An 18,375-nucleotide genomic window follows, 5' to 3' on the forward strand; every position below is an offset into this window, starting at 1 on the left:
GCTCCCTAGATATGTAATTTACTATTAATGAAATAAATTCCAATTACCTTATAAGCGGAACGACTACCTCTATATAATGAGTATGCAATAAACAACCAACATATAATTTGGCTTAAAACAAATATCCAATGCCATTTGCCTTTATTCATATAAACGCCATTTGAACTGTCCCGCATATAAACTCTAGAAATATATCTCTAATATTAATGTATGTCTTTACACTTAAGGTTAGAATGCACGTAACGAGTACAGTGGTGAGTCAGCAAAACGACACTATGTCACGTAGCTTGTTTGTAGATCGGTCGAGAAAGTGTTTATAATTCTTATTTCTGCATTCGTAGTGGGTGAATCGATAACATTAAAAAACATATAAAACTATCGCAAAATAAAAACACAACAAACCCAGAGGCGTACCCAGCTTATACTCCATTGGAGGGAAAAAAGAAATTTTTAGTCTAGAGACACTAGGAAGACAAATCAGAAATGCCAATTAAATCTTCCTATGGGGGAAGCTGGTCTTCTCTCCTCTTTCCCATCAGATGTATCCATGGATACACCGAATAAGAACGAGTAAGTTGGAGAGCTTTTATTCTAGGATGAGCCTTCAAACAAGTGCTTGCAAATGTGTTATCGAATGTCGATTGAAAATACTGTTTCGCCACTGTACTTTTTCTTTGCGACCCAGGCATTATAGGAAGCGAGAAGAGCATTTAGTGAAGAAGTAAAAGCTCCCTTTATGGCTAGACGACATTGTCGAAGGTGCTAATGCTTTATTTGACTGCTAAAAAGATCTCGGATCGAATCATTGGTCACTTGGAAAAACAATTAAACTGTTTCTCTGTTTTATATGTATCATAATTTTTCATATTCACTTCCAAAAATAAACCACGGGGATATCAGTTGTTGCAGTAGGATTTTCACTACATCCGGTTCCATTTATAATATCCAAAGTCTCCGTGATTACATGACAGCTAATCCATGGAAATTCTCCTGATAGTGTAAGAAATATGTAAAAGATTGAATACGCTATGTTCATTACAATTGGGAATGGTTCGATAAGGCAAAACATTGTCATTGAAAAGCCTATACCTATGAATAAGAAAGAAAATACTAAATAAATTTCCAATTTTTTATTATAGTAGAAAATATGCGAAACTATGTTTTCAGGCGAATAGTTTGTTTTTTTGGAGATTGTAAAAAATTCTGATGTACCTAAATTAAAGCAGAATATATTTTACCCGAATCTTTTTTGCTTTTGAAAGAACACTTCATTAGAAGAATTTAGCAAATGAATTTAAAATAGTATATACATTACATAGTATATACATACTATTTTAACTTGATGTCCTGGTCTGTCCTACGCGTGCGTCCCTATATTGTTCGTGGAGGTACTTAGGAAGGTCCAAGAAACCTCCCATTTGTTAATCTGACGAGCTCGAGTTATTTTGTTCTTGGGCTTCGCTACTATTGTATAAGAATATCGATAGGAGAAGGCTTTTTAAGTTTGTGAAGTTTGTATGAGGCCACGTTTTAAAAATCTGCATTTTAACTTGTAAGACAATATATAAGACACGATGAAAATTTAATATGTTATCATTCTTCTTCTATACTATCTTCAGCTGATATTTAAATAATTAAAAAAAAAATTTAATTTGAGGCCGCTTTTTAAAAACTGGATTATTAGCGACCACAGAGAATTTAAATAATTGTTTACCTTCAAATAACGGACAATAGTCAAAAACTAACAAGGGCCCTTTTGATGTATATTGTCCTAAAGTCATATTTAAAAATGTTATTGGATAAGCAGTAAAAATCATCATTATTATATAAGCAATAATAAAGGATGAATTATCATTTTCACATAAATTAGCCCAAAATCGACCAAATGCTGCTAGCCCACAACAATAAGCGATTAGTATATATAACAATGTGTCTTTGTAATGTTGACACGGATCATTTTGTTTGTGATGATCATGCTAAAAAATAAAAACAAAATAGATCAGTGGAGTGCATAAATTTCTAATATAAGAAACTGTTGCCTATAGTCTGAAAAATTTGCTCGGAACTCCGAACATTTACTGGGGACATTGGCATCTATATCCGGGCATCGAAATTTGATGCAATTACAACTCCGCGATAGTTCATTCTTGACAATTTTTTGTTTACATTTTACATGAAATTCTTCGGCTAGACTTGAAGCGTTTTATTACTATTTATACTTTTTAAAACCTGACGAAACTGAAGAAATATTATCTTGAATTCATAAGAAACGTGAATTTAACGGTCGGACTTAAGTCAATTTTAAACCAAAATTTTCTGGAATTTCGGTGGTACACTTACGAGCACTACTTCCTTCGAAATAAGATCACTAGATTTTGGATTTATATTTTGTACCTGTAATATAAGTAAATAAGGTATTACTATTAATATACAGAGTGCTTTTTTAAGTTGACATATGCTTGAAACTCGATAAATAAATTTAATCGAGGAAAATGCTTCAAACGAAAAATGGTAGTTAAAACATTTTTTTGTAAACCGAATAGTTTAGACAGTGATTGATAGCAAAAATCTAGCTTTTTGTGCGTTTGTTCATTCAATTTGAATAAAAATGGTCTTTATAGAAAATCAAAATACTTTTATTGGATTTATTGTAAATTTTTTTTCGAAGAGTACTTAGATTTCGTAGAAACAATTATACGAAATGACAATTTGTATAGGAAAAAACAATTTTGGGTAAAACTTTTCAGTCCGTTTTTGTCTAAACTGTACGGTTTTTACTACTACTTTCTAATTTAAAGTGTTCATCTATCAACTACCAGTTATGGAGTATACTGATTTTGCATTGAGCTTGAAAACCTAGGTCAAGTTTAATGTCTGCGTAAGATGTGCGCCTATACACCCAACATTTTTCGCTTCAGACATTTGTATCGATAAATGTAATTTTTCGAGTTTCAAGCATGTGTCAACTTAAAAAAGACCCTGTGTAAGCTAGTTCGATAGTACAGCCACTGCTATGTACATCATCACTATTAAAAAAAAAGTACAAATTTTCGATTCTTAAAAGTAACCGCCCAATCATGTCCATTCACTTATTGTAAACCAAATAGCCTCACTAATTTAATTTTATATAAAACTCGAGTCAAATTAATTCAATGACAGTTGTATCAATTTTCCTTAATATTATGGTAGTAGAGTTTTAGTCTTTAACTTTATAATTATTGCAAGCAATGTTGTAGAAAATAGATTTTACCAAATTTTTTAGGTCTAGAATGGGAAAGCTAGTGTACATTTTTGTGGAGTCCATTTTTGCAACCCTCTTTTCCAAGCCCTCAGCCCCGAGTTTTATCATACGTTATATGAGCCTTTAAAAATTGTCTAAAAAACCTGGTTGTACGCTCGAACTACTTTAAGAAAACTTGAACTTTACTCCAGTTAAATTGTAAATATTTTCAAACATATGATTTCTAATTTCTTCTTCGTCTTGTTCAAGCGATGTAGCTCTATATGACATACGTAACTTATGATAAATTGATGGGACTAGAAACAAGGCTGATGATCTGCTTGACATTATTATTATCAGTTTTTATTTTTATTTGTTGTAAAATTTTTGAAATTAATTACATTAGTAATAAAATTTTTTGTATTAATAATTATTTTATGATCAAAAAAGTTTTCATATTTGGTTGAAAATTGAAAAAAAACTTCAAATTTTATAAATTTCAAAATATTTATTTGTATATGGATTCGATTACTATAGAAACTTAATGTTTTTGGATGAAATATAACGGGTAAAACGGGTTAAATTGGAACTTTTGGTATGACTGCTACCTTAAAGTGCTGGGAAGTCGGAAGATCAACCAGAAAGTCGGGAGATAGTGAAATTAATTTACACCACCGAATTATAATACTGTTCAATATTTTTTATATATTGTGTACTCAGTTTTTCCATAATTAAATATTAAAATAAATATGCTTCAAATAATTTAAAATAAAAGCTGCTCGGAATTTTTGAATTTAAATGAATATGAAACAAATAATAAAAAAATATATTTCTTTTCTGAAATCTAGAGAATTTATGTTGATATCGGGAGTCGGGAGTAACTACACGATCAAATCTGTAGAGGTGGCAACCCTAACTGTGGGGAAAAAATTGGATTATCTAGCAGTAAAACTTTTCAGAGAGTAAATTTTCCAAATAGTGGCATACTTAAGTACCTCATTTTCTCGCTTATGTATCAAAGCAGAGGGGGCTGAAAAGTATTAAAGTTTTGATTAAAATGAGGACCTAAAACAGCTCCTTTTTTCTGCCATGTTAACTAATTGAATTCAATTATAGATTAAACTGGACATAAAGATAATATTTTGTAAGAAAACATGTTAGTTTTCAGTGTTTCAGAAGTTTCTCCATTTGGAAGTATGAGCCTATAGAATTTAAAAATAACATGTTTTTTTAATTATACATTTTTTTTATTAATCTATTTTATTATCTTATTTTTAATATAATGAAAACATTTTTGTAAAGTATAGGTACCTAATTTTTAAATTTTAAATGTTAAGGGGGTTTCAGCACGAAATCTTCTAAAAGATCAGTATATACATGTTTTTTTTACTTCAAATGTATACAATACAATATGTCCCATTCCAAAAAGGCTTACTAGCCAAAAATACAGAAATCTCGATGGCTGCTCATATAAACTTCTAAAGATCGTGTAATCGGTCAATAAACCGATAGCTATCGGTCTGGAACTTCACAATCGTCTGTATAGATATGAGTAATAAATTTTACATATCTTTATAATATTTTTTATTATTTTATTATTTACGATAAAATTTTTATAATTAATTATTATAAAAATAAAAATATAAACTATTTTCATATAATAATTATTTTACGTTTGTTGTTTTAAAAATATGTAAACTTTGTGTTAGTTAAAATGGGATCAGGCCCTAGTAATATTTTGGGGGATAACAAATCTACTACACCGTAAGTATGCTCACCTACCTATCATCTTTAACTTTTCTTCTGAACACATTTCTTTTCTTGAAAAATGATTTAGGAATATATTAAATATTCGAAATAATTAATATAATAACTATTACGATAAATTGTCTTTGCATTTATTTCTTACATTGGCATTATAACTTTTAATGGACTAGCCACGATATTATTATTATAATATATTCAAAAAAAAAAAAAAAAAAAAATTAATTAATTAAATTCTAAGAGAAATAAAAATTTTCGAAAACTTTGAAACAAAATTATTTTAAATGTATTTATTTATTTAGCTTGGCTTATTTGCATGAGTAATGGAATTTTTAATTAAATTTTCTCTCACTTTAAAACTTATAATAGTATGAAATTTTGTCGACGTATAAAACCCGCTGACAATACAATGATGTGGTACTAGCTCCTTTATATCAAACTACCGAAACAAAATTCGAAAATACTGACATTATGAAACTAGAAATTTGATTAAATTAATAAAGAAGTATAAAAAAAGACACAGTTATTTTTTTTTTTACTCCAGCCATTTATTCAAACCATTTTTGTGGAATGGGACGAATATTTTTTTGCAACTTTTCTTCATTCTAATACGCCTGCTTACAATCTTTTTGCAAGATTTGGAGCAGACGACTACAACCAAATTGCAGGTTTCTTTTAAGATGAATCTTTATATTAATATGAAAAATGGCTAAATAGGAGTCGTACACGCATAAATATAGGCTTCATGGAAGTAGAAGGTTAATTTGCTTGTAGAAGGATAGTATAAGAAGGCGCTTTAGGCGTTGATTTAGCAGTAGTACTTATTATACACTTAAAATTATTTTTAATCAATTCTAAATTCTTTCTGCTTTCTAGAAATTTTTTCTGGAAAAAAATATTTGATATTTTGTTTTTTCTTTTTTCTAGGGTTCATGTAGTAACATTTAAAATAAATGGAAAAGAGTATGTAGGTACGGATACATTATTATTTTCTCTTTTCTAAGCTAGTATTATCAAATTTGTCACAGTATAAAATGCATCAATTTCATTTACAGTTCACCCAGATGGAGTAATTATTACAGTTAGAACAACACTAAACACATTCATCCGAGATGTGGCAAATTTGAAAGGTACAAAACTTATGTGTTTAGAAGGTGGTTGTGGAAGTTGTATTGCTGTTGTTGATTATGAGCAGCCATTATCCAAAAGAAAAGTCACATTGGCTTTTAATACGGTTTGTAAATCAAATATTAAAACTCTATACTTGTGAGCGCGCGAAATTAACAATTAAAAAAAAAGATATAAACAATGAAATCTCTATTAACAACATTATTAACTATTGTATAGAGATTTAAAAAAAAAAATATTACTTTGACATTATGTTTTTTTTAAATATATTTTTCATGGGTCGAAAGTACCCAAATTTGAGATTTTTCGAACCTTTAAAAATTCATATCTTTAAAAATATTAACTTTATCGTGAAAAGTCATAGGACCTTTTTTATTGGTAATTCAATAAAGAATATAAAAAAAATTTGTCCGGCTGAAAAATAACAATTCCTTGCAATTGTTTAAACAATTTCGGTTTAAACAATATGGCACCGGGTTGCGCCATGGCAACATGCATTCATATCATTAGGAGGGCAATTTGAAGAGGCGCCGATTCCTCCTGGACTAACGGAAGATTATATGTTAAACGTCTTGATTTTAACAAAACTTTCTTTCAAAAATAGATGGAGAAAATGTACAGATTAAAATTATTTTCATAATACACAGAATCATCGGTTATTTTTTATATATAATAAATCTTTTTTCTCAGAAAATTATATATAAAGCTTTATATCTTATCATATACATATAAGTACATATGTTTATATACAATTATATATGACTATCAGATATCCTCCAACTTTGCCGGGCAATTCTAAACAACTCTAAAATTAAAGACTAACGTGTTATAGCCCTCATTTTTCTTGACCTCACTTATACTTCCTTTTGTTCACAATTTTATGGATTTTAATTTTTTGTTGCGGAATCCTAATTTTTTGAAAATAATATTTAGCCTATGGTACTCGCTGATAATGCAACTTTCTATAGTTGAAATAATTTTAAGTTGTTGTAGAATGATTGTAAGTAACTATTAAGCATTATTAAGTACCAAAAAAAAGTCAACAAAAATTATCCCACTATCAGGATACTATCAGGATAATAAGTATGCTATGTGGTAATCCAGGTTATAAGCTATCTGTGTTCCAAATTTCATCTAAATCCCTTTGGCAATAACGAATTTTTTAAAGAATAACAAACACCCACAGCTCCAGACATCCTCACAAACTTTCACGATTATAATATATATCAGATTAAACTTTTATATAATCCTATATATAATCATATATAATTATATATGATTATATATAAACTCATATATAATTCCATATACTATTCTCGGGAATGCATTGCTTCATTAAACTACCCTGGTGGAAAAAATATTTGAAAAAAGAATAAGTCTTAATACTTAATAAGTCTTAGGAAACTCTGAAAAAGTCTTAGAAACTTTAAAAAAGTATTAAGAACTCTGAATAACTCTGAATTAGACTAGTCCGAAAACATTGAGAAATTCAAGTTCCTAAGACTTTTTCAGAATTTCTTATTCTTTCTTCAAATTTTTTTTTCACCCGGGTAGAGAATTCTTGATTTTACCTAAAGTATACTTTATACCCAAGCTGTCCTTTTTGCAATTGTAAACAGGTAACAGTTTAAGTGCAGGGGAAAAATTGAAATCAGCTGAAGGGCAAGCTTGTCTTAGTCACAAGTATATTTCCTTTGCAGTGTCTGGTAACAGTACTTCAATGTCATGGATGGAATATAACCACAGTTGAAGGTATTGGTAATCAAAAAGATGGTTATTCCATTGTACAAAAACGATTAGCCGAATATAATGGATCACAATGTGGTATGTGTTCTCCTGGGATGGTAATGAATATGTTTGCCTTGTATCAAACCGAAAACAATTTAACCGATGCCCAAATTGAAAATTCATTTGGTGGTAATATATGCCGATGTACTGGATATCGAACAATTGCCGATGGATTTAAAAGTTTAACAACTGATGATCGTAGCAATGCAACGCCAACAAAGTGTAGTGGCATTGTCGATGTAGAGGATATGAAACTCTGTTCAAAAAATACATACGAATGTCTATTAAAAGATGTAGAGTCTTTTGCACAAGTATACATTAATAGTGGATCGCAGCAATGGTATAAAGTTTATACCTTAACTGACTTATTTGCAATTTTGAAACAAATTGGAAGTATTAAATATATGCTTGTGGCTGGAAATACTGCACATGGTAAAGTATTTAAAATGAGATTTTAACTTTTACCTTGCAATCTAGAAAACATTAAACAATTAATTCTATTTAGAAAGAAATTATACCTATCATTTTTAACGTTTGATTTTGAGACCCTTATTCCATAGATCTAGGGGAAAGTGATCAAGAATGATCCCTCAGGGTAAAATGCTCTCTCGCTGTTTTAAGTGAACCATTAAAGCCACCTAGTCTGCTTATCGATAGATGACTTCCACGTTTTGTAGCAAAAATATTAATTTACTGCTTATGATCTATAATAAGACAAATATCAACGAAAAATTTCTTTTTGTTAGTTTTCACTGGCTGCTTGTTTTATTCTAGGCTTCTGTTGACTTTTAATAATATTATACCACATTTTAGTATGCGTACAATAAATTTTAATGTCAGTTTTTATGACGGTATTGAAATATGACGTTATGGATAAAATGATCTCCTTTATATACGTTAAAATGATCCCTATTTTGTATGTACAATTGTAATAGGTGAATAATGATTTCTTTTCATACTAATAGTTGAAGCAATTAAAGAGCAATCATCGATCATTTTACCCACCTATTCTTACAAGGTTAGTAAAACGGGTCCATTTGAGAAATATTGAATAGTTTGAACAAATAAAAGAAATTGGCATACCAATATTGCAACACTTAAATAAAGAAACCAAAAATATTTCGACGTTATACACATCTCGGAAAGTTTGGCTATAAATTTCATTTTTTTTCTGAGAGGGATTACTATACAGCACCTCTAGCAAATAATATCTTATCGGAAAATTGAAGTTTTGCAAAAACAATTTCGATTTTGGTTTTAGAAAGTAGTCTATAGCCATTGAACTTAAAGTAATTTAGACTCAAACATATTCCGAGAAGTAGGTAATACTCAATGATTAGAGATTAGAGATTTTGACTTATTTTCCATCATGACACTGTATTTTTTATTCATAATCGGTCTTTTATTGCAGGAGTTTATAGAACTGATCCAGATATAACAGTTTTCATCGATATTAATGCAGTTGTGGAATTATATAAAATAAGTATTTCGGATACTATTAGTATCGGTGCAAATACAACTTTAAGCGATATTTTAAGAATTTTCCCTAAAATTGCTTCACAAAAATCAAATTTCAATTATTTTGCTGAAATTGTATACCATGTAAATCTAGTTGCACATATTCCTGTTCGAAATGTAAGTTTACATTTGTAGTTCAAACTACCGGGGATCAATTTTAAAAAAATTGCAGAATTTTAATTTTAACTACTAAGATTTTTGTTAACCGTTATCTTGTGATATTAACTTTTTATTTGAATGACAAGCATTGATAAAAGTAGAAATTCTATGAGTGAGTTTAAAAAACAACTACTCAGACCCTGCTTTACTTGCTTAAGCATCGCCTAAATCAAGGGATCGCTCAGATTTTTACGTGGAAACCACACAATATCTAGTTTCAAAAGAATACGGAAGTGGCTCTAAAATTCAATTTGTTTAGTTTAAATTTTTACTGCAATTGATCTTCGGTTTTTCACCCAAATTAATTTAATTAAAAACAAAATGATGAACAATTTATTTAGCTTGGAACTATTGGTGGAAGTTTAATGTTAAAACATGAACATCAGAGGTTTCAATCAGACATATTTCTACTTTTAGAAACATTCGGAGCGCAAATAAATATTGGTATACAAAAAACTATTTCAATTTTTCTTTTAAATTTCTAAAACTTTCAAAGTTTTTTAGCAACTCAAGAAGGAGGAACTTTAACAACAGTTACTCCAAAGGATTTTTTAAATTTAAATATGGCTGGTAAAGTGATTGTTGATTTTACTTTTGTTCAAATTGACAATACTTATATCTATAATACTTACAAGGTATCTTTGCATATTATACGTTTGTTCAATGTTTTTGATCAGGAATGTACACATTTGTAGATAATGCCACGAGCACAAAATGCTCTCGCAATTGTAAATGCTGGATTTTTAATGAAAATGAAATCTGATATGGTCACCGTTTCTTCAGCTACAATTGTATATGGTAATATTAACAAAGATTTTGTCCATGCCACAAACACAGAACAGTTTCTAGTAGGCAAAAATTTATTCGACAATAGTGTTTTACAACAAGCCATACAAACTTTGGAGAGTGAATTACACTGTGATGAGCATCCTCCAGATCCACCGCCGAAAGCACGCCAAGAATTAGCTATTGCATTATTTTATAAGGTAAGACTCTCTTCTAGAGAAAGAAAGAGCAGGTGCTAGATAGATTTGAGTGTTTAGTTTGTTGTTTAGAAGAGCTTATAGATTAATATTACGAATGTTGCCAGAAACCTTAATTCTTTAACTTTATGACGTCATCAGAATCAAAAAAATTTAATTTTGCTCGATCATATCCAAATTTTATCCAATTTAGATAAACCAAGTATGTAATCCTACTAAATTTGGGCCAAACTTTTAAAATTTCTGATCAAAATTAACCTTGCTCTAATAAGTTTCAAGAATGTGGTGTCTTGGTACTGGAATTAAGCACTTAAGTGATAGCTAGTGAAAAACTGACATCACAGCTGAAAAAAAAAATTCCAATTAGATCGAATCAAATTTGCCTGTGTTATCAAAAAAATATAATTTTTTGACTTGATGGTGTCATCAGAATCCAAAATATTTAATTTTGCTCTATCACATCGAAATTTTATTCAATTTCAAATTTGTGAGCAAAATTAATCTAGCTCTAATAGGTTTCTATTTCCGATCTGCGCAGTTCTAAATCATTATGTGTGTAGTGTAAAAAATTGCCTTATAACAACAGCGTTACAGCATATTTATAGTTTTCTACTTGGGAAAATTAGAAAATGTGATGGTGAACGTTTTTTATTAAAAACATTTTTATCTCACTTATAAAATTTTCTATGCAGAACTACATACAAAACTGTGGTAATTTGTTCAGATTGGAAGTTTCTTTAAAAAAAGCTCTGTAAAATTGATATGGACACACTCTTCATGATTTAATTATTGACTGAAATTAACTATTTGGACACTAATTAATGCTTTTAATTTTATTAAATTTATAGTTTGTTTTAAGTAAAGCTCCAAAAGATTTGGTTGATCCACGGTATTTATCTGGTAAATATGAGATTGAAAGACCAGTATCAAGTGGTCAACAAAAATATACGACGGATAAATCTGAGTATCCATTAACTGAGCCTGTCCCAAAATTAGAAGCCATGGTACAATGTTCAGGTATTTTTACGTAAAACCGTGTAATGCATTATATTTTATTAGTGTTGTAGAAACTTATTATTATTTTTTACAGGCGAAGCAAAATATGTAATTGATCAAAATATGCTCCGGTATGATTTTTTGTACAGTAAACTTATTTTAGCACATGCTTTACCTGGATCAAAAATTATTAAAATTGACAGCACTGAAGCTTTGGTAACTATCGAAAACTTATAGATTTTTTTAAATTACAGAGACGTTTTTTTCCCAAAACAGATCAAATCAGGAATTTTTGGTCTATTAATTTTTACCTGTTTTATCTGTCTTCTATTTGTCAAGGTAGTACGAGCACCAAGACACTTTTAGATTTATGGTTGAAATTATTTGTACCTTATTTTCAACTTTGATGAAGAAGCTTAATAATTAAACAAAATTTTCAATTTTCGATATTTAGAAAATTACTCTAGATATCGAAAAATTTTATATTATTGTATAATAACATTTCTATAAAAAAAAGACCGTTTCTATCATGAAAAAAAAAAGAAACAGACATTATAAATCCAACATTAGAATCATTCTTAATTATTTCAGAAAATGGATGGAGTTATTGCAGTTTATACAAAAGACGATATACCCGGCATTAATACATTTACTCCAGAATTTGTAACACTATTGAACGAAGAAATATTTTGTGATGGAGAAGTTAAATACAATGGACAACCGGCGGGAATAATTGTTGCAAAAACTAATGAAATTGCTCGTAATGCATCCACATTAATTGATATACAATATTCAGATCCACCTCAAAGTAAACAATTTGCATACACCACGAGAGACGCGCTACAAATTCCAGGAAAACCTGGAGTAAACCATATCATAACAAAACATAGAAAGCAAACTGGTAATGGTAACTTTAGAAAACAAGTCTTGATTGTTTTAAATTTTTTACTATTATTTCAGGAAATGATGTTCAAAAAGTTATAAATGGAACATTTGATATTGGATTACAATATCATTACACACTGGAAACACAATCATGTGTTTGTATTCCAATCGAAGATGGAATGGATGTTTATCCATCGACACAATGGATGGATTTGGCGCAACTTGGTGTTGCTGTGTCTTGTAAAATTCCAACTAAAAAGTAAGTTTTATAATGACTAAACAAAGTTTAAGAGTTTCCAGCAAGATAAAATTTTTCTGAAATGCAGTCATGGTCATACCCCATAGTAGAGTAGTTTGGGATAGTATAAGGTCGAACTTCACCCGTCTGATAACCAGATGAGACATATTTTTTATAAAATTTTATTGATTTATAAACGCCTATCATAGTTTTTCTATCGTAATCGAAATTGGTATCAGAAGAAAAATATTTTAATTACGAAAATAATGGTATAGGTTTGCCTGCAAAAACTGCTATGTAAAAAATTAATTAAAATTAATTTAATTTAAAATAGCCATGAACACTTTTTGATAGAAAAACTAGGATAGATATGTTTATAAATCAATAAAATTTCTTAAAAACTATGTCTCATCTGGTCATCAGATGGGTGAAAATCGACCTTGTGCCGTCTCTTAGACTAAAACTTATAAGTGTTCAGACATGTTCCTCTTTATATTTCAGGGAGACTTGGTCCTTGATTATTTCTATCTACGCCTGATCGTTAATCGTAAAATGTTCACTTTGATTCCTTAGAAATTAGATTTCTAGAGCTTTTGTACTTATGAAATATATAAAATTATTGTATTTATTTTAGTATTAACGTTTACGTTCGACGAGTTGGTGGGGCGTATGGATCAAAAATTATACGTGCAAATTTAATTACATGTGCGTGTGCCATAGCTGCGCATAACTTGCAAAAACCAGTGTATTTACGTATGGATATGGATGATAATATGCAAGCGATTGGTAAACGATTTCCATGCTCCGCGGATTACGAGGTTGGTGTGGATAATAAAGGCAAAATACAATATCTTAATTTGTCATTTTATACAAATGTTGGTTTCGCATCAAACGAGAATGTTTCTTTGGCAATCGTTGGAGCAATATCAAATGTTTATGATGATACAACATGGGAGATAAAGGCTTATGTTGTTCACACTGATACTCCGGCAAACTGTTTTTGTCGAGGCCCAGGTATGAAGTTTTTTCTATAAACCTTTATTAGGTATCTCTAATATCAAAATTCCTTCTTCCAAAGAAGAGGAAAATAATTGCCGCTATGATATTATAGTCTTTTGTCCACTTAGAATAAATCGGTTGGATAAAAGTTTATTTGTTGGATAAAACACAAAATTGCTTTTTAAAAAGAATAAGGATTATTATTATTTTTTAAAAGTAATATCATTAAAATTATGCATTCGGTCATGTGACCGCAAACATCAATAAGATTTATTGTGAAAATATTACGTCAAGCCATTTGAAACACTATGTAAACAATATTACATTTTAACAGCTGTTGATCACAGCTGTTATAAATGCAATACACAAAAATGATTGTATGACAATTCGTGATGTCGATCAAGACGCCATGATACTCTGTACTATTTGCGAAGTAAATTTGAATTGGTTTAATAATACTTTTTTAGTTTAAAACAGACACTAATGTAAAGTTTAAATCCATTTTTCAAATTTAGCACTAAAGCCTATTATTGTAATTGCAAATTACTCCTAATTTATTAGAAATAGTAACAGTAGTTAAAAAACGTTTAAGGTATCCAAAAACAAATTTTTTGATGGCCCCTTTAATTTTCCAGTTTCAGCTCTCTGATTTTAGGTTGAAAAGTGTGTCTCTTGAGCCTCGTGTTTTAAACCGGATGCAATATAATTGAAAACTCAAATTTTAAATGTCGCAGTTATACACAAATTTTCCAAATTTTTTAAGGTACTACTGAAGCCATAGCAATGGCAGAAACAGTTATGGAACATATTGGTAGTGTTTTGAATATAAGCCCAGCAGATGTTCGTTTAGCCAATATAAGTAAACAATATGATCAAATCCCAGTTATATTAGATAGATTTGCCAAAGAGTCCAATATTGCAGAAAGACAAAAAGCAGTTGATGAATTTAATAAGGTAAAGCGAAATTGGAAGTAAGAACTATTTCCTTATAGAGTGAGTCAGGCTTACAATTAAAAAATTACAATTTTTATTAACATAGAATAATCGATGGAAAAAACGAGGAATTGGTCTCGGGTTAATGAAGTTTACAATTGTGTTCTATGGAAGTTATTATTCGCATGTGGCAATTTATCATGGGGATGGAAATGTTGTAATTTCTCATGGAGGAATTGAAATGGGGCAAGGAATAAACACAAAAGTACGTTATTTTGCAAGAATTTAGCAGAATTTATTAATTACATATTTGGTTTTAGGCAGCTCAAGTAGCAGCTTCTATTTTTGGGATTGATTTAAGTATGGTTCAAGTAAAGCCCAGCAATATTTTAGTTTCTCCAAATAATACAGTTACCGCTGGCAGTACTGGAAGTGATAGTGTTGTTTATGTAAGTTGTCAAAAGGACCCCGCAATATTACATAGGAAAATGACTTTTCGTGAAACTTGTTCTAACCCACCCTTAAATGTTCTTTGGATCATACTGATCAAAGGTTCTCACGGCCACAAACATTTTTACGAGTAGTTTACGAGCAACGGGCAATCAAAGCTACGGATATATTATAGATTCAGTATATGGCTAGTAAAAGCTTTCTGTGAAACTTTTTCAAACCGCCTCCAAAATGTTCTTCCAAAATGTTTGTGGCCTTGAGAGCTTTTGACCAGAAGGATCCCGAATTTGAACCAGAATTTGATGAAGAACATTTTAGGGTGGGTTCGAAATAGTTTCACAGAAAGCCATTTTCCTATCTAATATTGAAGTTATTTTTACTTAATAATTATTTATATAGGCAACAATGCAAGCGTGTAAACAATTACTTGCCAATATGGATCCAGTTCGACAAAAAATGATTGACCATGATTGGAAAAAATTGGTTCGGGAATGTAATTTGTTGAATATTGATTTACAAGCAACTTATCAGTAAAAAAATAATTATTTAAACATTGAAGTCCAATATATTTAATAAAACTTGCTTATTTTCAGAGTAACGCCAAGGGATATAAAAAACTATGATATTTACGGTGTAACATTTTCTGAAGTTGAAATTGATTTATTAACTGGTTTACATCAAATATTACGTGTGGATCTGCTAGAAGATGTTGGTGAAAGTTTAAGTCCACTGGTTGATGTTGGTCAAATTGAAGGAGCATTTATTATGGGTCTTGGTTATTGGCTACATGAAGATATGAAATATGATGAGAATACTGGACAATTGTTAAATGTACGTTCATTAAAATATCATCCACCTGGATTAAAAGATATTCCAATTGATTGGCGAATTCAGTTTAGGCAAAAATCAGCTAGTGATGAAGGAGGTGTTTTACGATCGAAAGGTAAGATATTATTTCCGTAAACTGAATTGGCATTTAGTGAAAACTGCTCTATAAGTAGTACGAGCGCCAGGGGAAGCTTAGACTTGTAGTTCAAATTATTTGTACCTTATTTTCAACTTTGATGATGCATTTTTTATTAACTTTATAAATGTGGACAAAAAATAAGAATAGAATTTTTCGATATCTGCCTTAGTTTTCGAAATATTCAAAGCTAAATATTCACACATTCCTACACATCCTTATTTACAGCCCTAAATTCAATATTTTTATCATTAAATAACTTCTAGAAACTAAAGTAACTTTCACTTGACGAACTGCATTCGCAATCCTAATTTGTCAGAGTTGCTCATATTTTGACTGGTCGGTCCGCCGAGCAAAGCTACGAACCCATCTGGCCAATCTGTGAGTCAGGCTTATAGTATACAAAAATATTATAACAATTATCATACGTTAATAGTCATTCATCACAATTATTTTTTGTCTAGCGGTGTATGTGTATCGACTACTCTGTAGCTAATACAAACGAAAACAAATAATTGACTGAGTTAGTTGTTGAAATACCATGTATAGACAGTGTTGATTACGCAATCGTTTGTTTCTTTTTACGTCACGTAAGTAAAGAAAGACAGCTACTCTTAGATAGCTAAACGCAAACATACATGCAATACACACATAATTAATATCCCTTTTTAATACATGCTATATAATTTGCGCCCTCACGTATAAACAGTGATGTTTACGAAAAAATATTTCAAACAAAAGTTGTATATTGTTTTATAAGGACATACACTTAAACTTGTGTTCTATCTCTAACGGTTGAAAAGGTGGTTTTATGATCACTTGTACCAAAATTTTGTTCGTAGCATCAATATTTTTAAGCGTTACACACTTGAGTCTAAACTTAGTATACCTTGATACATTTCATATATATACATGGTATAAAAACTTTGTATACCTTGATATATTTCATATACAGGTGGGCCTTTTTAGTCTATAATACCTCGTTTTGTAGTTAGAGAAGAAAAAAAATAACATTAACAATCCAAGGTCTAATCTGATGATGTCAGAACTCAAATTAGCGAACAAGTTCGCCAACATGTTTGTGTAAATGACCGCCAATATGTATTGGTTCATTGTTTATTATTATTTATATATTATTTAAATTTATTTATTTGATTTACCACTAAATGGCTTATCACCCATATTATTATTACATTTATCATACATAATAAAAAATAAATGCATGCTTATACAATATATCATAATACTTACACACAAATACTGTACATATTTATACTTTTATATTTCCTTAAAGCTTAAATTAACAATAGGACATCGTTGGAGACTTCATAGATATTCTTTTCTCTTTCTTTAATTTACAAATTACAATTTGTTTTTAATTATTCGACAATTCATTTTTTTAGCTACGGGTGAACCAGCATTATGTATGTCGGTTTCGGTTGCGTATGCTATTCGGCATGCATTGGCTGCAGCAAGAAAAGAAAGTGATCCAAATTCAGATCCATGGGTTAGAATATGTAAGCCTATCATATAAAACTGTTAATAATATTTTCACAAATTTTTTTTTTTTTTTTTTGCAGATGGACCAACAACCCAATCCGAAATTTTACTTAGCTCTTTACCAAATCATTCGCAATATGTTTTAAATTAATAAAAATACTTGGAATTAATTTTTTCTCTATTTTTATTTCTTGGTCTCTTGAAAAACTATTTTTTAAACGTTCACAAAAAAGGTATTTTCATGATCAAGTACATTGATAACAAAAAAGGAGAAGTTATTATGATTCACTTGAGTTTGCTAAATTACAAAAAATACCTAAAAAAACGTGAACAGTATTTATTAATAATAAACTTTATAAATAAAAAATATAATATAATTTTACTAAATCACGCATATATATAATTTTCTTGAATGTCCCATGCCTGCTGTCCGCCGTCCACAAATATCTCAAAAAAATTAACACTTTTAATAAAAGGTTAAAATTCTTGTTTGTATGACGGTAAATCTGTGGCGTCAGTTATTTAGGAACTGGAGTCGAATATTACACAGTTTTTTTAATAATCGCAGTTTTCTTAAGCTTGATTAGAATCGCAATTTCAGCTCAAAAATCAAAAATTACTTGTATACCTATTTATACAATGATTGTTACCTATTATTTATACATAATATACAAGAAATTCACTATCCGGTTCTGTCTGTCTGCCTGTTTATCCACTAGCTTTTTCTACATCAAAAATTCTATGCAACACTTCTATTTCATTATTTTCAAATTACAATTTTTACAGACTTTATTTTTCCACCGACTAGGTTATTAGAAATGTATGAAAACTTATCATCTATCCACCGTTT

The 18,375-nt window shown here is 29.7% G+C and overlaps 1 protein-coding gene across 1 annotated transcript; it reads left to right on the forward strand.

The window, feature by feature from the left end:
- Positions 1-4,906: 4,906 nt before the first annotated feature.
- Positions 4,907-17,689, forward strand: LOC123294646 (xanthine dehydrogenase-like). Its single transcript, XM_044875743.1, has 20 exons — positions 4,907-4,984; positions 5,912-5,955; positions 6,040-6,218; positions 7,813-8,332; positions 9,312-9,535; positions 9,919-10,021; positions 10,082-10,212; positions 10,273-10,563; positions 11,409-11,577; positions 11,651-11,772; positions 12,148-12,457; positions 12,517-12,700; positions 13,314-13,693; positions 14,442-14,632; positions 14,718-14,876; positions 14,932-15,060; positions 15,461-15,591; positions 15,655-16,004; positions 17,429-17,542; positions 17,606-17,689. The coding sequence occupies exons 1-20, from the start codon at positions 4,935-4,937 to the stop codon at positions 17,674-17,676; spliced, it is 3,852 nt and encodes a 1,283-aa protein (XP_044731678.1). The 5' UTR covers positions 4,907-4,934; the 3' UTR covers positions 17,677-17,689.
- The last annotated feature ends 686 nt before the right edge of the window (positions 17,690-18,375 follow it).

This window comes from Chrysoperla carnea, chromosome 3 (genome assembly GCF_905475395.1).
Source record: "Chrysoperla carnea chromosome 3, inChrCarn1.1, whole genome shotgun sequence".
Lineage (NCBI taxonomy): Eukaryota > Metazoa > Arthropoda > Insecta > Neuroptera > Chrysopidae > Chrysoperla > Chrysoperla carnea.